At 39.8% G+C, this 24,972-nt stretch overlaps 1 protein-coding gene across 6 annotated transcripts in view; it reads left to right on the forward strand.

The window, feature by feature from the left end:
• Positions 1 to 24,443, forward strand: part of tiam1b (TIAM Rac1 associated GEF 1b) — a 71,332-nt gene extending 46,889 nt beyond the window's left edge. For 5 of the 6 annotated variants that reach the window (XM_061719723.1, XM_061719727.1, XM_061719726.1 and 2 more), the window contains exons 17-28: positions 9,626 to 9,814; positions 12,051 to 12,119; positions 12,413 to 12,538; positions 12,666 to 12,774; positions 15,977 to 16,156; positions 16,264 to 16,382; positions 16,465 to 16,573; positions 16,754 to 16,812; positions 17,550 to 17,655; positions 17,760 to 17,847; positions 17,971 to 18,143; positions 22,714 to 24,443. In XM_061719723.1, coding sequence (XP_061575707.1) covers positions 9,626 to 9,814; positions 12,051 to 12,119; positions 12,413 to 12,538; positions 12,666 to 12,774; positions 15,977 to 16,156; positions 16,264 to 16,382; positions 16,465 to 16,573; positions 16,754 to 16,812; positions 17,550 to 17,655; positions 17,760 to 17,847; positions 17,971 to 18,143; positions 22,714 to 23,255 — 1,869 coding nt within the window. In that variant the 3' untranslated portion in view covers positions 23,256 to 24,443. Of the gene's footprint in view, positions 1 to 9,625; positions 9,815 to 12,050; positions 12,120 to 12,412; positions 12,539 to 12,665; positions 12,775 to 15,976; positions 16,157 to 16,263; positions 16,383 to 16,464; positions 16,574 to 16,753; positions 16,813 to 17,549; positions 17,656 to 17,759; positions 17,848 to 17,970; positions 18,144 to 22,713 lie in introns of those variants that run through there. The other variant, XM_061719729.1, reaches the window with a different exon arrangement.
• The last annotated feature ends 529 nt before the right edge of the window (positions 24,444 to 24,972 follow it).

Raw genomic sequence — 24,972 nt, forward strand, 5'->3', positions numbered from 1 at the left:
TGATGAGATGCCAAAGGTTTCTTACTCTGTACCGGTAATCTTTTTGTGACATTTTTCAAAAACGGCTGGTCTCTCTTATGACGGCACTCGAGTAGTATTTTTACGTTTTATTGGACAAACTTGACTGGTCACTGCAGGACTGTCCACAACCCACTTGTCCTTTAGAGCGAGCAGCAATTTATCAATTATTGGATACACTTTTATTAGTTGCTTAGTAAATGATACATTATTAAATTAAGGACTTTTCTCGGTGTTGCAGTGAAAACTGTTGATACATCAACACTAGAGGCAGCATTAGATTAGCTTAGATTAGCTAGTCCTTTATTCATCCCTCGGTGGGGAAATTCACATTGAGCAGCAACAGTACAGACAACACACACATGCACAGAAAAAGGATAAAAAAGTAAAAAATATATAATTAAAAAAATATTCTAACAATCTTCAGACAAGAAGTTCAGACAAGAGTACAGACTTGATGTCCGCCTCCTGAAATGTGGTCACAATGTCCAAATTGCACAGAGCAGAATAGCTCAGGCGTTTGTTAGCTGATCTGGGTTTTGGCTGTGCTTTGTGAAATGTCACCCTTGTGCATATCACAAGTTCTCAATACAACAGATGTTTCTGCAGCAATGAGAACCTCAGTGCGTTGTAGACCAGTGACGTGTCATTTTGGGCCTTGAGGGCCGCTGTCCTGCATGTTTGAGATGTGTTGCTGCTTCAGTGAATGGATCAGCATTTATTCCACCAATGAGGTGTATTGAAGCAGGGAAACATCTCAAACCTGAAGGACTTGGACGTGAACATCACTGTTGTGGAGTCTGTCTTCCAGCTCATGGTAACTCTCAGAGGTTTGAATCGAGACACCTGGAAGTCCTTTATTTGGTTCTTGAGAACATTTGACCTTCCGTCTAGAAGAGCATTGGCCTTCCTGTAACTCCTGGGTCATTAATCCTTTGTCCGTTTAAGTTCACATTAGGGATGGGCGGTATGGACTAAAAAATTGATCACGATAATTTCTGGCATTTATCCCGATAACGATAAAAATGACGATTAGAAAAAATACCAATTCAACTCCACCTTTTTAACTATAAATCTATCACCACATTCAGTCTTTGGAGCCCCCAAAACACTGCTCTAAGAGAATAATAAATGCTACTAAACTACACTAATTAAATTGAATTAATAAAAACCACTTAAATTAGTACACCTGTACTGCAAAACTGAATGAAACAAGTTTGAAATGTAAGAACAGATTCAACATTTATTCAAACTGTATGGCTTAAACAGTGGGATAACAGTGCAAACAGCAAAAGTACCATTGTCCTTCAAGTTTTCTTAGCTTATAAAATCACAAAGTAGAAAAAAGATACAACCTGATAAATAAAGAAACGGGACAAATACATAAAAGCCATCCTTTGCACTCACTGTTTTTTTGCAGACTCTGCATATAATAGATGATGTTTGCTCCTCGTCACTCTTTTTAAATCCAAACCAGTTCCAGATAACGGAGCTGGAGCCTCGTTTAACAACGAGCTCCTCGCTCTCAGATCCGCCTTCCGCCATGTTTGTTAAGGCTGATTTATGGTTCTGCGTTAAATCGATGCGTACCCTACGCCGTAGGCTCCGCGTGGATTTAACGCAGAACCATAATTCAGGCTTTACACAAAAACGTCATCAACGGGAATTTATCGTTTTTACCGCGAGATGACAAATTCTTACCGTGGTGAATTTTTTTGACGGTATATCGTGAACGGTAAAATATCACCCATTCCTAGTTCACATGAGTCAGGTGGACGTTTTCCCCTCAGGAGTTATACTGAAGTACCTAAGTGTGATGATTGATAAATATATTTGTAATCTCTAAGTAATTGGTCAACTGAGGTCGTTGATAACCCGCTCTGAAATGTATTTGTCATTAGACTTGACTCTTTTTCAGATAAGCCACATAATTGTTCACATTTTTATTATTACATGTTCACAGAAGAAAAATCTAGCAAACTACCACTGGGTTGACAAACCCTCCGCTTACTCCAAACACATTTAGCTCCCCAAGGCTGTACAGAATCAGTTTTTTTTTTTTTTTCTTTAGCTGGCTGTAAAATGTGCTGGCTGGCTGAACACAGAACCGCCTGTCCGCTGGAGTCTGCCGTAGGGGGAATAAACATATCCAGGCAAGTGCAGGTGAACTCATACCGGGATTGTGCATCTGCAGCAGTGGAAACACGACTGGGACGGTGCCAGCTGAAAGCCAGCCACGTTAGCCGTGTGTGATTATCATTCATCTGGATCGACAAACTCAGACAGTCCATTGTGCAGTTTCATTATCATTATGATCCTGCTGCGACCATCGGAGGGGGACACAACAGATCTTTAAATGTTGTGCTTGAGGCACAGAACGGCACAGCATATACGAAGCATTCCTGGAAAAATTAGAAATGACTAATTTAGAAAAACTATAAGGTTCATTTGAGGTTTTTGAGTCTAGCTCAGAAGTGTAGGACATCTAGTTGTGTGAGGATATTGGCAGGTGTGTGTACCTGACATTTTCTTTATTTTTTATTTTATTAGTTTGCACACAATAAAATTAACACTTGCAATCAAAATAGTAAAACAAATGTGACAGGAGAGGTCAAAAAGCCAACAGGCTTATGCAGCGGACCTCCCCTCAATTTAGGAAGTAAAACAGTAATTACAAAAAATCAAAAAACAAAAACAACAAGACGAAGACTATAAACAAAAACAAAGAAGGTTTGACTACATAGTTACAGATCATCAACACACACACAAAAAAACAACCAAACAAACAAAAAAAACAAAAAAAACAAAGAAAACTTGACATTTTTTTAAATGTGAATTAAATGATGATACATTTCTTTTAAAAATCTCTAGAGAAGCAGAGCTTTTGATAATGTGAGATTTGGAGTTCCATATCTGTACACCGCGATATCTAAGGGAAAACTGGCCGTGTTTAGTTATATAAAAAGGAAAATGAAAATGATTAACCTGTCTAGTAATTTTTTCACTTATAATTCTCAAATACATTCATATAATACTAAACGATAGTGGTAAAGAAAAAGGCAAAAACATATGTTTGCATAAAAACACACATATCTGATGAATATTTATGTCATATACTGAAAGAAGTTTGAGTTTTCTTGGACTGGTGACGTGATCACAGGTTCCAGCTCCTCTTACAAGTTAGTACCAATCCTGCAAAAATCTTCCAAGCAGTTTCTCTCCCGTTCATCTTCCTCTATAGTCGGCTCCTTTACATCGCCCCGCTCCCCTCAGCCTGAAATCCTGCATTTATATTCTGTCGCTGTGTTGCTTCCCCCAGCCAATCCTGCTCCATCACAACCTTGAGGAGGAGAATCCTTCCCTCCCGCTGTTTTTCTGCTCTCGGTCCAGTCATGAGGATTATCAGCACTCATTTACAATGGTGGCAGGATTGGCCAGATCTTCACACTCAATCTGTGCGCCAGAGTTTACCCAGCTTGTAGATAAAAGAGGGAGAGAGAGAGAGGGAGAGGGAGAGACAGCAGAATATTAGCGCCGGAGCAACAGCAGACCGTGAAAGCGCAGAAGAAGGGGAGTTGGAAGGCTGTAAAGTGCTGGTGGGCGGAGAGGAGGAGGCTGAGCGTTTCACTCATCCTTCATCACAAGCACCACAGCACCTTCTTTTTTGAAAACAAGGAAGACAAAAGGGGGGCAGACAAATGTGCTGGAGAGGCGAGGTGTAGATTTCAATCTTCTCTTTGGCACTTGAATTGATTTGGACTGTCAACCTGTACTGGGGCATGTCTGTCCTGAAGTGGAGCAAGCACAGAAAGCCCTCAGACTCCATCTGTGACATGCTTCATCTGGTGAGATTCCTTCCTTGTTTTCTTTACCTGGTTTGCCCCTTTTTTGCAGCTGCTGCTGCTGAGATAAATGATACTGTTGTATAACTTGGGAGGGGGGCATTTGTTTCCCATCTCTTCTTGGCTGCTAAAGACAGGAAACTGTGAGTCACTGTTGTGTCGCAGAGTTGCCCCATAATAACTGGAGTGCTCCATAAGATAATAAGGAGATGGAGCACTGCATGCAGAAGCTCATTTTTCCACCGATTATAACCCCTGATAACGTGAACTTTTAGATGCCTAACTAGCCCGAGCGCGGTCGCAGTGATAGGCTGTTGAAGATTTCTCTCTCCCATACTGTCTCAAGGGGATTTCAAGCTTTCAGTCTTAGAAGGTAGATGTGTAATCTCCCTACTTCACTGGTGCTTTCATCCTTTCTAACATTGTTTGATCTATATTTTAATATACCGGGGGAAATAATCGACTCTGGCATCTCACAGTTTAACCCCAGTTGGGCTCTAATATACACATAGTTTATTTAATGCAGTACTGAAAGGCTCTGTTCCTCTTCTCTCTGTTCTTTCCTCTCTCTGCCATGTCACGAGTGTCCCTGCTCCCAAAACTGCAATGGTGTTAATTAGTCAAGACTGTGAAGACTGAGTGGATTGTGAATGTTCTCCTGGGCGTAGTAAAACTTGGTGAGCGTAGCTGACCGGTGGGGCGTGAAAGAAGAAAACATTTATTTACATAATTCTTTTTGCATTCGTTTAGAAAAACACTCCCGTCTTTGCAGTTGTGCTTCTGACTTGATTTTGGTTTGCAGTTGCTTAGTATTTTGGTGACCCGTTACTTGCCAGATCATGAATAGAATGCACCAATTGATTGTTAGCAATTGTGACCACTTTGAAAACGGATGTTGCACCTGTTTGCTAGTCGCTAAACACAATGCTAAGAAGGAAAGAGAAAAGCAATCATCTTAGAGAAGTAGGGGTTGGTATTGGGAAGGACCTAATGATACGATACGCATCACGATACTTGAGCCACGATACGATACGCATTGCGATATCCCGATTATGCGATATCCCGATTATTATATTCTACATAGTTCACCGAAAAATTTAAAAATGCATTACACATCTTAAAATCCAAGTTGTATATATGTACATCAGATGATAGTGATGGATCTTAAAATCCGAGTTGCACGTTCATCAGATTATAGTGACAATTCATGGGACAAACTGAGTCAAAACAATGTTTTATTATAACTATACAAGCTAAAGTTACAACATATTTGTATATGTTTTTCATATTATTTACATCATATGAAATTAACATTAAATTTAGTATGAGGTTGCTTTAATTATGTGGCAAATGATAATAAACACAAGAAAGATGGGTACTAAAACCAAGGACAGGCACAGTGATCAGTCAGTATAGATATAAATCCATAAATAAATAAACCTCTGTCCATTATTTTTCATTTTTTAAGGACAGGCAATTGTGTTATATAAAAAATAAATTATAAAATGAAATAAAACGTGAAATAAAACCTGAGCTCAGTGCAGGGCCCTCCCAGGGTTGGTAGAGAGTGGCAATGCCCAGGACTGTCACTTAGGTAGGAGCACTGGGTGATATCATGGGAAAAAGATCGGGGATAAAAAAATAAATAAATAAAAAAAAATAAAAATTAAAAAAAAAAATTAAAAAAAAAGCATTTTGCTGTTGATCGCTCTGGAAAGAGTTTCATATAGCCATTTCCAAAAGATTTGGAGTCCACGATTGTGCTGTGAGAACGATAATTCACAAGACGAGAACATTCAAGACAGGTGTCAAACTTCCTAGAAGTGGATGTCCCAACAAGGTCACCCCAAGGTCATATGGAGAGCTGAGAGAAATCACAAACGGAACAAAGGAGCCATGTCTCACATTCTCCAAGCCTCAGCTTGCATGTCAACGTTCATGACAGCTCAGTAAGAAAAAGGCTTGTTTGAAAAGCATCTTTCTGAAAGGATGAAGGCAGATGAAGCTTAGGCTTGCAAATGTTGGGCCTAAATACGTTTTATGTCTGTCAAAATACGAGTCCGGGAGAAAAAAAGTCGTACTGAAAGTCGGCTCCCGTCTCCCCGAGTCGGTCAAAAAATACTCCCCAACACACCAAACCGGACGCCGACTGGAGCGTACGTTCTGCACGTGCGCGAGGCGTAATACGTCCCCATAACTGCAGGCGATGCTAATCTGTGATGTCGCCCAGAAAATAAAAGGAAAGAAGAACAACTGGAAATGATGGATGGCTCTATAGAGTTCTGAACAGAGCCGTCATCGGTCAGTGTTTTCACTTCTGATAGAAGTCAAGAAGGATTGACAATACGATGGATAATAATGAAAATATAATACAACCCAAACCCAAACCCATGCCATGATAGAGTGTAGTGTAGCGTCTGTGTCATTGCCCTTTATCTAGTATGTTTACCATCGTCATTTCCAGTTACCTCTGATTCGCTAGTCAAGGGCTAGCACTCCACCAATCAGATTGGTCATAGAGGCCGATGGTGAGCGTACGGGACACACCGACCCGACTGCCCGACAGAGTCCGATGGCCGATTATCCATTTGGTGTGTCCCGGCCTTTAAATGGGACACGTTGTGAAAATTATGATTTTTTTTTTTTTTTTTTTTTTTCCCTCTCTCTAGGCTTGAGACAATTTATTTACTGTTAAAAGTGACTACCAACTCTGTAACTAAACTTTTGGTTTAAAGCAGCTTAGATTTAAAAATGTTTCATTCATTCAGTAAGTCCTTCCGATATCTGAACGACTTACTGAACTACTTTGATACTTCACATATTGCATTTGCACGCAGCACACAAGTGGGTAGCACAAAGCTTCCACTACATTTTCAACATTGACACACCATATGGAAGAAAGAGGGTGAGGGAGAAAGAAGCAGCACACTCCACTTTCCTAAAACAGGATGTTGTGAACAAAGCTGAAAATACAAAAGGCGTGTTTGCAGTGTTCTGTACATCTGAGGGATTTTCACCACATCTTACAGAAATGTAAGACCTCAGGATCAAGATAATCATCATAAAGATGTTGTGGAAGGACCTTAAAGCAACTGTACCTCTAAATCAACTGAAGAAATTTTGTAACAAAAAAAACTCTGTTTTGTATTCATTAAATTAATAATACCACTGAAACATGCATTGTTCTTCTTCATCTAGGATTGAGTTAAACTTAATTTTAAGACAAAGTGAGTAAATATCATTATTTCCTGCCTTCGATAATTTGAGCATCGCAGAATCTGTTTGTCGGGTTGAATCAGTCACATGTATAAAACCACCTGGATGAGATAAAAACTGCTTTGCAGACAACTGCACATTTCTCTGTCGTAGTTGACGTCATCAGCTTGGCTCCCTTGTTTTGCTGTTGTTTAATAGCAGCATAAAGGAGAATTTATACCTCCAACTATTAAGCATGAGGCACTTAAATCGTGATATATTGTGCAATTTGACTGAGCATCTGACAGTTACATCATGTCATTAGCTGCACAAGCTCAAGCTTGAAGTTTTTTTTATATACAGTTAATTTACACAAACAAATTCAGCTTTGTGATTTCCCCTCATACTGCATTAATGTCAGCTCAGGTGATGCTGAAGCCAGACATGATTTATCATCTGGACCACACTGTAGGTTGACAAATAAAGCCCAGCCGTGGCCCCTATGGGGGATGAGGTGGATCAGAGCTGTCGTATAAAGAATAGCATGACCACATTAAGGAAGAAAACTAACTTTACACAATGTCTTACGTAACGCAATGTATTCTTTACACTTCTAATTAACAATTCCCATCACATTTTTCACAAAACTGCACAGACTATTTTCAGAGATAAGATCGCTTCCTTGTCAGATTAATATTTTATAAATACGCAGTCGCAATTTCCTACTTTTGCCACCATTGACATTCAAACTAATAAAAAATTGTTTCAATTACATCCCTATTCAAAGTAAGGAGATAAAAATGGATACATAAAACGGGGAGATCTGTATAACGGTGACAGCAGTTCATGGTGTGTTTGTAGGGACACAGATGGCATACGAGAGACCATCATCATAAAAAGTGTAGTAAAGTAAAATGTATATGTTCATATAAAATCAAGCACAAAGACATAAGACCCAGTAATGAACCATGAGGAATACCAGCTGCACACGGACTTCTTTTTTTGTCAGGGATTAAATTCCAGAAATCTAGGAGATGTTATGATCAACACTAGCTGCGGTCACGGTCGTGCGATGGACCAGACCACTTATTACCCTCCAACAAAAACTATATCATTGCAGAGTGGTAATTTTAGGATTTTTTTTTTAGGGAAAACTTGCCTTTTTAAAAAGTGTACCAGTAATGCAGTCATACCATGACCGCTGAGACGGAGCACCCATGGATTAAATCCGTCCTCCCCAGAAGATTTTCGACTCCAGAAATCCTCTGAACGATTTTACTTGTATGCTTTCATTGGGTCCGCTCTTTCAATCAAAAAAGATGACATTGTAGACACAATTCCAACTGCGTTTGTAGACATTTTAATGAAAGACTTATCATTAATTACTGTTGCTGTAAAATGCACAGTACTTTCTGACTGATCTTGGGGGCAGGTGGGTGGGACGGCATCTAGGAAATTAATTATGCAGTTTGATTCGTGCATCCACTTTTAGACTCTCATATATATATATATATATATATATATATATATATATATATATATATATATATATATATTAGTATATGACACACACACAGGGGTTATTATGAAATCCTGACATGTCTCAGACCGTTCCTTCCTCTTCAACTGTGTGGAGACTATATTTTTATAAATATTCCTATTATTGTCATTATCAATTTTATTATTTCCCAGTGGAACCTGTAGGTCTGACAGGATAAATTGCCTCTGCCAAATCCATTAAACTTCACGGATCATGATCAAGAGACATTTCAGCCCCCCTCATATAAACCTCTGTGGCATCTACACCTGCCTGTTGTAGCTATGAGGGCTGTGTGTGACCATCTCAGCCAATCTTTATAAAATAGAAGTTTTTAAAGGTGAAATCAGGTTTTGAGGTGGATATTATTATTATTGTTATTATATGTACAGGGATGTTCTTTTGCTGGTGTTATCACTAACTAGCATTTGACTTCTTTCTCTTTTTTGTTTCTTTTTCTTTCCTCACCCGAGGCTGAAAACTGGAACTTGTTGCCAACAAAGTAACCGTATTTGTTCAGGCATGGAGGACTCTGTCGAGAGGAGTCTATTTCTGTCCAAAATAATAGTCTAATGCACATCAGGGCCGGTTACCATGGCAACCCATAGTCTTTGTGGACAGCCAGTGTTGTGTGTATATTTTGATTCTGCGAGAAAAGAGTTGAACCATCACGCCACTGATCCGTCAGTGGGAAGGAAACAGCGGGGATGAGAGTGAAAGAGAGAGAGCGTGAGGGAGAGGAGGAAAGTCAGAAAGTCAGCGTTATGATAGACTGAAAATAGACCAAATTAGTGCGAGTGATTTTTAGAACTGCCGCTGCCTCTTTCCAGGCTCGCTCTGCACAGTCATGATTCGCTACTCATCAGTAGGTAGAAGGTGCCGCTTGCTCGATTAGTATCTAAGGTGAAGACTGATTACCTCGTATGCATTTTTTTTTTCTTCTTCTTCTTCTCAGGACTTCAGGTTGGTGTCGTGATGTAAGGATTTTGAAGCTAAACAATTGTCTGTCTCTCTTTTAAAATACTTTTTGCAGAGTACAGAGCAGGTCGCCGCTTTCTGCCGCAGTCTCCATGATATGAATCCCTCGGAGTGCGTGTCCTCTTCTTCGCCGAGCCCGGACTCACCCTTTCCACCTTCCACAACGCTCCGGCAGCTGTCTGATGCCGACAAGCTCCGCAAAGTCATCTGTGAACTCGTGGAGACGGAACGCACATATGTCAAAGTCAGTACGAGTCATCTTTACTTTGTACGGGGCAGATGGGGTTTGAGTGCGTGTGTTCTCCCGTCCATCCGTCTGAGTTCTGTCTGTCCCGGGTCACGCTTGGCCTACATGTAACCTATTCTATATAACAAATCCATATTCATCTCAGTGTCTCCTGAGACGTGAGGGGGGGGCACAGCTGTGCCTTTTTTCGTGGATATTTTTTAATCTCCTCCTGCCTGGTATATATCTGGCTCGGTGGAATAACTGGGTTAGCGATGGTGTAAAATGGGATAATGTCAAGGCGGTATAAAACGCAATACCTCATTTCAGTGGGCGCAAATGTATTTATCAGGAAATCCTATTATGCTTGATTGATTGTGTATTGTACAACCTTTAAAGGCATGCTTTGATTGATTTCTCTTTTTTTTTCTCCCTTTTTCTCTTTTTTGCATGATCTGTTTTAGTTGGCAGTAACCACACCGTCATTAGTGTTATGTTTTATTTGCATAAACGGCACTGGCAGTTCAATTGCTGTTGTTTCGGCAAAATACGATACTGGCAAGGATTTCAACGGCAATGTCACTATTTAAATATAGTCAAAAATGATTAAACAAGCCATCACACCCCTTAAAGGGTTTCCCCGAAAACTTAATAAGTGTCTACTCGCAAAGGACATTAATAATGCAGCTCTTGGTTGCCACATCATATTTTGGTTTTTGAGACAAAACCTATAAAATACAACAATCTAATGATTGACATTTATTTTCCCACCTCTGGTTGTTTAGGGCCAGATTTTCTCTGACTCCGTTTTAAGGTTTAAAAAAGCTATTTTTTTGATACAGAGGACTTTATGTATCAGCTGATACCACTAATGTATGTGAGGGACTGAGAGCTTCAGACTTGACATAAACACTACTTTTCCAACATTGGGATGCAAAATATAATACATTATCTTACAGATACAGTAAAAGTTTGCTGAAATGCTATGTACTTTTGCAATACAGTGACACGAAAATATACGAGAACCCCGTGATTTAATTGATGTTCCTTATTATTTTGGCACCAAAAGTGATCTGATCATCCTTGCTTCGATGAAGATCGGATGACATATATAAATTCAGATTTTACGTCAACCAAATACATAAAACCAGTTTATTCCAAGGGTTTCCAATACGTTTACTGCCATTTTGAATGTGTGAAGTAGGAAAACTTGCACACAGTGGTAATTGGCCCCTAAAAAAATGTCTAAAGATCTCACTGATCTTTGTATCTGGCCTGGTAGGATATGTCTCTTTTTTTTTCCACTCCAGAACAAACAGTATAAGGATAGGATTTTTTTATCTATTTATTATTTAATGTATCATTCCAGACTGACTGAATTAATAAGGAAAGATTTACTAACTGCTTGCAATTAACTGCTGACTCTTGATTACCGTGGGGACACTGAAAAGCACGTCTTAAATGTTTGTGCTTGAGAAGTAGGCGTAGTTTTGTACAAGCCTGGCAGTAACGGGGAGCATGTGAAGGAAAAGAGAATATCTATTTATGAACATTTGCAGTGCCAGAAGATATCAGAACATATTGACTGGCCAGCCACGTTCTTCAGGTTTTTCTATAAGACAACCAGGGATCTCAAACTGGAAAGGCTCATGCAATACCCTGAGCATCAAAAACCTTTAGGAACCTTTTTCCAAGACGTTTGATATTCAGATGTACTTACAGGACTGTCTCAGAAAATTAGAATATTGTGAGTTCTTTATTTTCTGTAATGCAATTAAAAAAAAAAAAAAAAAAATGTCATACATTCTGGATTCATTACAAATCAACTGAAATATTGCAAGCCTTTTATTATTTTAATATTGCTGATTATGGTTTACAGTTTAAGATTAAGATTCACAGAATATTCTAATTTTTTGAGATAGGATATTTGAGTTTTCTTAAGCTGTAAGTCATGATCAGCAATATTAAAATAATAAAAGTCTTGCAATATTTCAGTTGATTTGTAATGAATCCAGAATGTATGACATTTTTGCATCACAGAAAATAAAGGACTTTATCACAATATTCTAATTTTCTGAGACAGTCCTGTATAATAAAAAAGAAAAGAAAATCAGCTCCTCACCAGGTATTAAAACTACCCTAATGCAACCGCGAATAAGCAACAACACCTAACTAACACATGGATATACTTTTCATGTCAGTATTCAGAAGTTCTCCAGGCCTGAATCCAACCCTGTCCGCTCTTCCTTTGCAGGATCTCAATTGCCTCATTGGGAGATATTTAACCCCACTGCAGAAAGAGACGTTCCTCACTCAGGATGAGGTAAGTCAAATGTCAAGCTCCGGTCTTTCTTTGGGAGGTGACTCTTAGAGCCCAGCTCTATTGAAATGCTCCGATATAAAAGCTGGTTACATAATCATGTGAAGTGCAGCTGTGTGGGACAAGAGAACTGTTTAGAGAGATGTTTTCCATGAACTGGCAACAATGACATTTATAAGGCTGTTTTACATTTGGAGAGTTTCCAGGCTTTAGCCGTTTCCAAGGGACTGAGAACGAGTTTTGGAAATATTATGGAACGCTATTATTTAATATTATAAAACTGCTCTTTTTTCCAGCTGGATGTTCTGTTCGGCAACTTGGCAGAAATGGTGGAGTTTCAGGTGGAGTTTCTCAAGACCCTGGAAGACGGGACCAGACTGGTTCCAGATTTGGAGAAGCTGGAGAGAGTGGATCAGTTTAAGGTTCTTTTGCTCTTCTTTGTGAACATGCACCAAAAGATATGTCCAGCAGCAAGCATCCAGATGACATATGAGCTTCTTTTTTGTTGTTTTAACCACCGCCCATCTTTATCTTTTTTTTTTTCTACAGAAAGTACTCTTCTCTCTGGGAGGCTCTTTCCTCTACTATGCAGATCGTTTTAAAATCTACAGCGCTTTCTGTGCCAGCCACACCAAAGTCCCAAAGGTTCTCGTTAAGGGTACGTAAATGGGTGCATTTACACCTAAATCATTTTATCGAGAGTGAGGAGCATTTTCACAACGAATGAGAACAATGTACAGACATCACTACCAGTCGTTGGATGGTAGAAGAAATCACACAATTCATCTATTGTTGTTTGTTTCAATAAACCCTGAGCATCACTGTCATCTAAAAGATGCATGCATTTAAGGGCGGGTTATACTTGTATGTTCAACCAATATACAAGCTGTCAAACCGAATCCCTGTGCAGCGTCATCGTTTCCACCAATCACTCTACGCTTCCCTTAATGCCAGCAAAGCTCATAGTCACTAAAAAAAAACAATGATATAAACCAGCCAGGAGCAGGATCATTGGCTGTAGCTCTTGCAACAGGGACACAGAAATTAAGATGGTTATGAGAACTTTGAAAAGGTTCCTGTTAGTGATGCACCGATTGTTCGGTAACCGAAATTGTTCGGCCGAAAATGTCAAAAAAACACTTTCGGTGTTCGGTGGAATAAGTGGGGAAAAAAAACAAACAATTAACGGCGTTGTAAAATAAGGAAATAGACTGGCAGCTTCGTCCTGTAACGTTGCGCACTACATAAATCGTTGGCCAACCAAAAACTAACCCCATAAGAATTTTACTCACCAGGAGGTGGAACCAAAACAACATAATGCTGGGAAATTAAAAAAAATTTCATTTTTTTATGTTCAATAAATATTTTCTACCTTGTAATTTTGTAAAAGATTTTTTTCTTTGAAAAGCATGCCTAAATCAAATGTATTTGATTTATGCAATGGTGAAAAAATTGGCAAAATAAATGAAAAACTGCTGAAGAACCATGTTTGGTATTGTTCGGTATTCGGCCAAGTGTTTATTATTATTTTCGGTTTCGGTTTCGGCCACAAATTTTCATTTCGGTGCATCACTAGTTCCTGTGATCCAAAAGCTCTCCTTCTTGTCTCAAAGGAGAATTAACAGTACATTCTTAACATTCTCAAAGGAGAGGCTTTAACAGTCAACCATCTGTTATTGTTCTCTGAGTTATTGTCTGCCACGCTGCTGTCCATCCGATAGCCGGCCCAGTTTCCACCTGGAGGCTTTAAGTGTGAAAAGCCCAGGGTGGATGTGTAATATTAGTCACATTTCCATTATCCTTAAATTTGCACAAAACTTAAATATTGGAAAAAAAAACAAAAAACCCTGTAATGCCAATGCCTCAAATTTGAAAAAAAACCTACCAAATATTCCAAAAACCTTTTTACGTTTTCACAAGGTGGTTTTTCAGAGGCCTCAATGATCCAGTTTATTGCTAAATTGTAATGGAAACGCGTTTTGCACTTTTTTACATCTCTGGAAGCGCTGGATGGGACGTAGCCTGTCAATCTACAGTCATCAAAATGTAGCATCCAGCAATTATTTTGTAGTTTTGCTATAACACTACTTAATTATCCATTACCTCATTGCATATGGGCTTAGCCTCTGGATAATCATTTGAACGATCTGCTGCCTCAATCCTCCATTCACTATTATCTCAACAGTGATGGCAGCAATCATAATAATTTGTCAAAGACTAAATATGTTTTTGTCCATGTTTTTCAAAGAGGATATTTTCTTTTTCATTGTTTTGGAGAGAAGTCTCGCAGGGTGTGATACGAAGAAAGAACTAAACACAGTTCAATGGAAATACTGACTCCTCTGTTGCAAAAAAGAGTAAACAGGACTATTGTTTTTAACTGTCCACACCTTTTAAAACTTCTGTGTGGATGTCTTTGTCGGCCATGATGGCCGAAACTAGAAAACTAAGACAAATTGTTGTTTTCTTGCAGAATGTCAATTGTCATAGATATCCAATCCACTATTATTGGACTCCATTATTATATTGAGTGCAGATATAGAGGTTCCCCCCCCACTTTTCCTTGATCGTTTCACAGATAGGAGTTTTTCTGTTGCTGCAACAGACTTGTTAGACTGGGATCTCTGTTAACACTCTGACACCACGTCTCCTTTTCTGTGATTAAACAAAGAACAGCAGCAGGAGAGACCGCCCTGTACAGATGGTGATAATAGCTGGTTTGAAAGGTCGAACATTTGATCGTGCATTGATCCGGTGCGCACATTAAGAGGGGAAGGTGTGATGGAAACATGTGCATGTGTGTGTATGCAATTCAGACGCTCTGTTTTGTGTAGTGTATATAAAAAAAAGAGTCTCTGTAGTAGGAATGGGCGATATTTTACCGTTCACGGTATACCGTCAAAAAAATTCCCCACGGTAAGAATTTGTCATCTCGCGGTAAAAACGATAAATTCCCGTTGATGACGTTTTTGTGTAACAAACATGGCGGAAGGCGGATCTGAGAGCGAGGAGCTCGTTGTTAAACGAGGCTCCAGCTCCGTTATCTGGAACTGGTTTGGATTTATAAAGAGAGACGAGGAGCAAACATCATCTATTATATGCAGAGTCTGCAAAAACAGAAGGAAATGGTTGTTACATTTTGATATAACGTTTGACTGTTATGAAAAAATATTGCAATAGTATTTAATTTGTGGCATGTTCCAACCACAGGTTAATTTGCACATTTTATTTATATTAGAAGAAGTCATCACTGATAGGATTTTATTTTCAGTGAACTTGTATTTATTTGTCCTATTTCTTTATTTATCAGGTTGTATCTTTTTCTACTTTGTGATTTTATAAGCTAAGAAAACTTGAAGGACAAGGTACTTTTGCTGTTTGCACTGTTATCCCACTGTTTAGGCCATACAGTTTGAATAAATGTTGAATCTGTTCTTACATTTCAAACTTGTTTCATTTGAGTCATTACAGTTTTGCAGTACAGGTGTAACTCATTTAATTGGTTTTTATTAATTCAATTTAATTGGTGTAGTTTTATTATCATTTAGTATTCTTTTAGAGCAGTGATTTGGGGGCTCCAAAGACTGAATGTGGTGATAGATTTATAGTTAAAAAGGAGTTGAATTGGTATTTTTTTTATCGTTATCGGGATAAATGCCAGAAATTATCGTGATACATTTTTTAGTCCATACCGCCCATCCCTACTCTGTAGGAATTGGTTAATTAAGAGGAAGGTGTCTTTTCGTCCCTTCTCTCTTCTCTGTTCACCCACAACATGTTAATACATGAATTTCAGATATTTAATAATAATATTTTTTGTTTTCAGTGACAAACACAAATGTTTTCTATCCATTTTCCAGCCAAAACTGATCCAGATTTCAAGGCCTTCCTCGACGAGCGTAACCCCAAGCAGCAGCACTCGTCCACCCTTGAATCGTACTTAATCAAACCCATCCAGAGGGTGCTGAAGTACCCGCTCCTTCTGAGGGAGCTGCACTCGCTCACAGATCCAGATAGTGAGGAGCACTACCATCTGGACGGTAAGACCCAGTCCAAATCATTCTGACAGGGGCTTATTGAAATGATTTCCATCTACGGTCACAGCCGCTCAGCTCTAACCTGGCGTGCTTTTTCTGCTTGACTTCAGTTGCCATGAAAGCCATGAACAAGGTCGCCAGTCACATCAACGAGATGCAGAAGATCCACGAGGAGTACGGATCAGTGTTCGACCAGCTCATCACCGAGCAGAGCAGTGAAAAGAAAGAGGTAGGATGACGCCAAAGCCGTTTAATTTTGTTCCGTCAGCCTGACATGGTTTCGCTTAATATTTTTTCACCACGATCGCCAGGTTGCCGATCTGTCGATGGGCGACCTGCTTCTCCACAACACTGTGACCTGGATCAACCCACCTGCTTCCCTGGGAAAATGGAAGAAAGAACCACAGATGTCTACATTCGGTACGCCAAGGCTGAGGATTATTACCGGCTAGAACTGTGTTTACTTGTGATCCAAGAGTAAACCGATTCATAGATGTAAAGGAAATGTTACCATGGTTACACTCTTAACGTGGTGGAAACGTCATCTTGAGTCTTCACGGATAACTGATGGGGTTTTTGTTTCCTCCCAACGCTCTTCAGTGTTCAAAACAGCAGTGGTCTTCGTATGTAAAGAAGGCTCCAAACAGAAGAAGAAAATGGTAGGTTTTCACGTCAATGCCGTACCAGATCTTTGTTTTAAGAATCTGCACTTGCATAAATAACACTTAAATCAAAGTTAAATTCCAAATGTAGTTTTATCAACAGAATTAGGGCTGGGCGATATATCGAGATTTTAATATAGATCGATATATTTTCAAACGTGATATGGTACGAGACAATATCGTTTATATCGATTTAAAAAAAAAAAAATTATGATTTTAATATAGCTTATTTTGTGACAATTTGACTTGAATGTTTTATTTGAGATTTGCACAAATGTTTTGTTATTTGCACAACTATCAAGCTCAGTGGAAAAGTCTGCCTGTTACTGTCTACATTGTATTAATTGCACAGTGTATTTTAATTTAATTGTTATGCAGGAAAGGGATATGTGTTTTATTTTATTCAAGAAGCATTTTTATTCTATATATGCAGGCAGTTTATTTTTATTTCATTTGTTTTATATATTTTGATATTGTGCAGGCCTCTGTTAATAAAGGAACCTGTGTGACATTTGGCACGAGGCTTTGTATTAAAACTGACTGTTTTTTTAAGGGTTTGCCTCAGAAAAAGATGAAGCTAACAGAGATGCTATGCTATAATGCTTTGGGGGAAACCCCAATTATGGCACAGAAAAAATATCGATATATATCGAGTATCGCCATTCAGCTAAAAGATATCGAGATATGACTTTTGGTCCATATCACCCAGCCCTAAACAGAATATCTGATTTCAGGGTGGCTCCCACCGAGTGTCCGTGGCGTCGGAAGATAAAGACCCTTTCCGATACCGACACATGATCCCGACAGACGCCCTTCAAGTCAGATCCCTGGCCAATGCAGGTAGATCACACGATCAACACAGCCCGATTACTAGATAAGAAAAGCCGTTTATTCCAGAAAATCATACAAGATTGCTGTGAAAATTCGATGCGCGTGTCCCACAGATGGCGAGGGTTCTGCTGTGTGTGAGATTGTTCACACAAAGTCGGAGTCGGAGGGGAGGCCCGAGAGGACGTTTCACCTGTGCTGTAGGTGAGGATCTCCGCTGACGGAGGTTACGTTTCACCGCAGATTAAATCCTGCGTGCACACTGACACGGTCCCGCCGGCCGCTGTGGACAAACTGATAACATGCCCCTCCTTCCGTCTCCCGCAGCTCTCCAGATAGCAGGAAAGACTTTCTGAGGACGGTCCATTCCATCCTGAGGGAGAAGCATCGCCGGCAGCTCCTGAAAACAGAGAGTTTACCCCTCAACCAGCAGTACGTGCCATTTGGAGGAAAAAGACTCTGTGCCCTGAAGGGAGCCCGTCCAGCCATAAATAGAGCCGGTAAATGCCAGTCTGTGGCTGCATTCACCCTTCAGCTCAAAGTGTCCCAATTCCTTCTTCACTGACACAGATACGATCTGGGTTCTTCATTTACCTCCATACACCAAAATGATTTAATTAGTTTGTTACGATAGCGGCATCTATTTCAAACAGAACTAAAGTCATATACGCTAGGTATGTGGTCACTATGCTCTCTTTTTGTACATGTCTGCTAGGAATGGGTGATATTTTACCGTTCACGATAAACCGTCAAAAAAATTCCTCACGATAAGAATTTGTCATCTCACTGTAAAAATGATAAATTCCTGTTGATGATGTTTTTGTGTAAAGCTGATTGGAAGGAAGGAAGGAAGGAAGGAAGGAAGGAAGGAAGGAAGGAAGGAAGGAAGGAAGGAAGGAAGGAAGGAAGGAAGGAAGGAAGGAAGGAAGGAAGGAAGGAAGGAAGGAAGGAAGGAAGGAAGGAAGGAAGGAAGGAAGGAAGGAAGGAAGGAAGGAAGGGAGCCAGAAATAAAGGAAGGAAGGAAGGAAGGAAGGAAGGGAAAAAGGAAGGAAGGAAGGAAGGAAGGAAGGAAGGAAGGAAGGAAGGAAGGAAGGAAGGAAGGAAGGAAGGAAGGGAAAAAGGAAGGAAGGAAGGAAGGGAAAAAGGAAGGAAGGAAGGAAGGGAAAAAGGAAGGAAGGAAGGAAGGGAAAAAGGAAGGAAGGAAGGAAGGGAAAAAGGAAGGAAGGAAGGAAGAGAAAAAGGAAGGAAGGAAGGAAGGGAAAAAAGGAGAGAGCAGGAGGAAAGAAGGAAGGAAGGAAGGAAGGAAGGAAATGAGCCAGAAATAAAGGAAGGAAGGAAGGAAGTAAATGAGCCAGGAAGGAAGGAAGGGAAAAAAGGAGAGAGCAGGAGGAAGGAAGGAGCAGGAGGAAAGAAGGAAGGGAAAAAAGGAGAGAGCAGGAGGAAAGAAGGAAGGAAGGAAATGAGCCAGAAAGGAAGGAAGGAAAGAAGGAAATGAGCCAGAAAGGAAGGAAGGAAATGAGAAAGAAAGAAAGAAAGAAAGAAAGAAAGAAAGAAAGAAAGAAAGAAAGAAAGAAAGAAAGAAAGAAAGAAAGAAAGAAAGAAAGAAAGAAAGAAAGAAAGAAAGAAAGAAAGAAAGAAAGAAAGAAAGAAAGAAAGAAAGATTCCCGTTGATGACGTTTTTGTGTAACAAACATGGCGGATCTGAGAGTGAGATAGATTTATAGTTGAAAAGGTGGAGTTGAATTGTTTTTTTTTATCGTCATTTTTATCGTTATCGGGATAAATGCCAGAAATTATCGTGATACATTTTTTAGTCCATCCCTAATGTCTGCTTAGTTTCCTGAGGTCTAAATGAAATGTCAGGGACACGTTGTGCCTGTTTAAACACGTCTTTGCAGCAGCTGGTTCCAGAGGATGCAGAGAGCTTCCATGTGAATGTATTTAGTGACACAGATTACACAAAGTACCTTCTGAAGCACATACTCACCTTGTGACAGAGCACTGAGTATAATCCCCAGATATCACCCCAGCCGATGTCAAAACCAGTGACAAACATTCTGACTGCTTATTCATCAGCAAATTCTTAAATATCCTCCACCTGTAACTCAACTAGTGACATGTGGTACTGATGCCTCTTTTCGGCACAGTCTGGCCCTGAGTCATGCCTTCCAGGTGGTTCAGATACCACACTGCAGATATGTAGTAAGTAAGTAAAGTTTATTTATATAGCACAGGGGTCGGCAACCAACAAAATGTTGAAAGAGCCATATTGGACCAAAAACACAAAAAACAAATATGTCTGGAGCTGCAAAAAATGAAAAGTCTTGTATAAGCCTTACCCCCCGTTCACACTGAAAGCGTCACGGGCGTCATAGGCGTCTGGCTGCCATTCATTGTCTATGAAAAACGGGCGTCGAGAGGCGGCGGGACCGGCGGGAGCGGCAGGAGCTTCGGGCGGCGGCGCGTCAATTAAAAGTTGAAAAATCTGAACTTTATGCAAATGAGCAGCGGCGACGCCGAGGCGTCGTCCAATCACACACCGGGATTCCCGAAGCGAGAAGCCTCAATGCAGATTGTACTTTCATGTAGACACAAACGTACACTCATTCACATGCGTACAGGAGCAGAGCTGTGCACTAACAAACTTATTTTATCAGGAATTAATATATTTCATCCAGCAAAATGAAAATCTTTGCTGGTTTGACCCTACGCCGTGTACCCTACGCCGTCGGTTCTGCGTTGGTGTGACGCAGAACCATAAATCAGCCTAGGCGGATTTATGGTTCACCGGGCTCTGGCGGTTGATGTTGAATCCACGGACCAAACTTGTTAAGGAGCATCAAACTCACTCTTATCTACGCGGAAATAACGCTAAAATATAAAGAAGGCGTCCCAAAGTGTGATCTATGGTGAAATAGGAAAATTAAGATGTGTACGCTATATGTGTAGGCTGTTCCCACTGTTCCCTTCAGTTCTGCAGCGCAGCTTGAAACCCCGCCCACCCCCGCCCCGCTGCAGGCACTGACGCTTTCAGTGTGAATGCACCAAGCGGCGAGATGCTGGCGTCGGGATGCCCGTGACGCTTTCAGTGTGAACGCAGGGTTAGAATGAAGATAACACATGCTGCATTTATCTATGTTAGTTATAACTGGCTACTTGGCTGCAAATGTAGCTGCTAATGTCTTTCCACATGACTCTTTTTGTTTTGACGCAAATCTATGGAAGAGTATTAGGGCCAGGCAGGAGAAAAATAAAAATAATATTTTAGAGAAAAAAGTCGAAATGTTGAGAAAAAAGTCGAAATGTTGAGAAAAAAGACAATGTCGAGAAAAAAGTCGAATTGTTGAGAAAAAAGGCAGAGTTTCGACTTTATTCTTCAAATTGTATTTCAACATTAATCTCGACATTTTGACTTTTTTCTCAACATTTCAACTTTTTTCTCGAAGTGCATAATGGAAAAAAATCTTCCCCTCTCAAATATTTTTTGTCCTGCATGGCCCTGATACTCTTCCGTACAAATCTTCGTTAACAGAAATGTTGAAATGTAATAGTTCTACACATTTTTACAGTATTGGAAAACGTTCAGAATGTCATTGTGGCAGGGTGCGTGCCACGGGGGCCCGACCGAAGGACGGAGAGACACAGAGAAATCGTGCAGACCCTTTTTATTATCTTACACCCACATGTGCACAAGCATTACAGCCTGACAGCAGCTCCTCCGACCCCTTTGCTGCTGTCCGGCTCCGCCTTATAAGGCAGGCAGGTGGAGAGAACCAGCCACTCAGGTGGATGGGACACAGGTGCGTGTCCCATCCACCTCTCCAACCTGCCACAGTCATGTTTTTTAAAACAAAAAATATATTTCCCTCGCCCATCCATTTCCATTTTCAAACATTTTTGAAAGAGCTCCAGGAGCCGCATGCGGCTCTGGAGCCGCGGGTTGCCGACCCCTGATATAGCACCTTTCACAGACAACGGAACGTCACAAGGTGCTTCACAAAAAATAAAACAACATCAATAATAACACGAATTAAACACTACAATAAAAATAGAAATACGATAAAAACAAGACAATACTAATAAAAACTCCTAGAATAAAAGTACATAAAATCAACATTTAACAGCCAGTCCGCTGTTGGCGATCTCACATACAGGCTCCATAAACCGGGTTTCACTGTTGAGACTGTACATCTGTGTTCTGGTTAAGCTCTTGGAGACAAAAGAGCTGTTACAGGGGAGATGTTTTACTGACGATTGTTTCTGTAATGGCCAAACCACTTTTATGCTTCTAACGAAAAATTGGAACCTGGAATTTCTGACTTACAACTGAGAGAAGTTAGAAGACCACGAAGAAGTCAGATTTCCTAATCTAGCCCATTATGCAAAGAACTGGTAGAGCGCTAATAGTCAATAGTTAAGTGGGCTTTATAACTGCTGATGAGAAGTTAATCTAGGATAGTGTCATATTTCATCGTGACCAGAGGATTTTTATTTTCTATTTATTTATTTCAGATCCCCATTAGTTGCTGCCTCAGCAGCCACTATTCTTCCTGGGGTCCAACAGTACAAATATACATTTCTATAAAACTTTTACAGTACAATATAAAATGTTAGTTAAACAGAATAAAACAAAGTAGATAACAAGTACAAAGAACAACAACTAAAAAGAAAAACAAGACAAAAAAAAACAAAAAACAAATAAAAACTAAAGATAATAATAAGCAGAAAACAATGAAAAAAAGAAAATGAATTTTCCTAAATGAAAAAAATGAAAATGCAAAAAAACAAAAACAAATAACAACCAAAAACATGGATAGATTAAAGATAAATCCAAGTACAACTAAAGATAAATAAGTGCATACTAAATGAGGCAAATACAAAAACAAAAACAAAAAAACATATTTCAATAGAAGAAAATTTAAAAATAGTGAAAATAACCGGAAACGTCACAAAACTTCAGCAAAATAAAATACTAAGAATTGAAATTAAATGCAGAACAAGAAAAGGATTGATTACCGTACCTTCTGATCATGTTGTCTTGTAGCCTAATTCTGATCATCTTTCCTGCAGCATCAGCCCCATCCAGGACACTAGGCAGAAGAAAGTTGGTGCGCAACCGTTTCACCATCGACACGGACATCGTTTTTGACGGGGACTTGGAACAGCAGGAGCCCGCATCGCCGCAGGAGTCCGACTCAAAGACGCAGCAGCGGCAGAAGGACGAGACGGACCAGCGGCAGCAGGCCGACTTAACGGGGGACACGGATCGCTGGGTGGAGGAGCAGTTCGACCTCGAGGAATACGAAGACCAGGAGGAAGTGAAGGAGACGGACATCCTGAGCGACGACGACGATGACGAGGAGTTCTGCCGGGATCCCAGAGCGAGAGACCTGGAGGGCCCCATGACGGCTCTGTCTTTGGACGGTGCAGAAACGGAAGCGAGCGAGAGCCTTCAGTCCCCGACCGCCAGCGAAACACCTGAGGATGTGAAGCCGTCCGCCACGGAGGAGAGAGCTTCAGACGGTTCTGTGGAGGATCAGCGTAAAACGGGGGAGGGTGAGATCTGGGTTCGAAGGGATCCGTCCGAGTCGTGTCCAGACCGCGACACATGAAAGCTGAAGGGGGGGGCGGCACGCACAGTATTCACCCAGCCGGCGTTAAGATCACTCATCACAAACAATGCATGATCATTGATGTATATCGCACAGTTAGTAGAAGAAACGTTATATCCTTCTTAACCTTACTATTGCTGAATGCTTTTTGAACAGGTAAGGTCATTTGTGGAGCAATAAAGGAACCGGAACGAGGGCGCTTCATCTCAGATCGGATGCTGTTTCATAAATGTCGTGTTAACCTTTGACGGATGAATTAACGGTACAATCATGGAATCTAATCAGTTGCTTCGATTGGCATGGTTTGCACATTTGGGCAGCATTTTATAGTCCTGCCTGCTGTTGCCAAATTTGAGTATTGTCAGAACAATATTACTTGTTTTGTTGGTGAAACTCAGAGATATTATTATAGTTAAGGGCTGTATAATATTCGTCCTTATAAACATAGAATAATAAATTGCAATTGACAGTCTTGTCTTGCATAGCGTACTGTAGGCTACGTGTACAGTTTCACATCAATACACACTGACTTCTATTATGATTTGGATTTCATGTTGGTTTTTTTTTTACAGACTAAAATAAAGTCTGGAACTTTGTTTTGATTTCTTTTATTCAGTAACACATTTGTGTAATAGCCCTCACAGAACTGAAATGAGAGGATTTTCCTTTTGTTTTTAATTTAACAATCCTGTTTTACTTGAATTTGCATTTGCTGTTTCATGCTTTTGTTACTGTGAAACTATTTTGTTGAATTTGACCTATTTGCTCTTGAGTATCACATACACTGACACGTCACACGCACACTGTATTGTAGATAAGTTACACATCAGCTTCTTTAGAAGGTCTTGTGTGCTCTAAAAGATTGTTTACTTGTAATGCAGTGGTTTTATTTATTCATATGTAAATAATTTGTTAGCAACAAACATGAGTTGTTTTCTTTTTTTTTTTTTTTGTTGGTTTTTTTTCCCACAAAGAAAGTCCAAATTTGCTCATGCAATCAAGGGGAAAGACTTAGGAAGAAGATCCCATTGTGCTACTAAAGCTACATTTTTATTACTGTGTATATATAAATGGATTAATATCATAATAAATACTGTTGTTTCCTACTTCTGCTTCAAAACGCCTCTCTGTAATGATTTATTTGTCATGGTTTTGTTCAGCGGCGTACTTCGTTCCTGCAAAAGATACAGGACTGTCTCAGAAAATTAGAATATTGTGGTAAAGTCCTTTATTTTCTGTAATGCAATTTTAAAAAAACAAAAATGTCATACATTCTGGATTCATTACAAATCAACTGAAATATTGCAAACATTTTATTATTTTAATATTGCTGATTATGGCTTACAGTTTAAGATTAAGATTCCCAGAATATTCAAATTTTTTGAGATAGGATATTTGAGTTTTCTTTAACTGTAAGCCATGATCAGCAATATTAAAATAATAAAAGGCTTGCAATATTTCAGTTGATTTTTAATGAATCCAGAATGTATGACATTTTTGCATTACAGAAAATAAAGGACTTTATCACAATATTCAAATTTTCTGAGACAGTCCTGTATTTAAGATGTGGGAGAAGCTACTCACTACCAGTCCGGTTCTCCGGAGCCATTAACATCACGAAAATTCTCCCGTTTGCAGCCATTTCCACTGGTACAAAACATACCAAACCAATGGCATTGGAGCAGGTTCAGGGTCTATGCAGTGACTCCTACAGGAG

The sequence above is a fragment of the Cololabis saira genome, chromosome 4, assembly GCF_033807715.1.
Source record: "Cololabis saira isolate AMF1-May2022 chromosome 4, fColSai1.1, whole genome shotgun sequence".
NCBI lineage: Eukaryota > Metazoa > Chordata > Actinopteri > Beloniformes > Belonidae > Cololabis > Cololabis saira.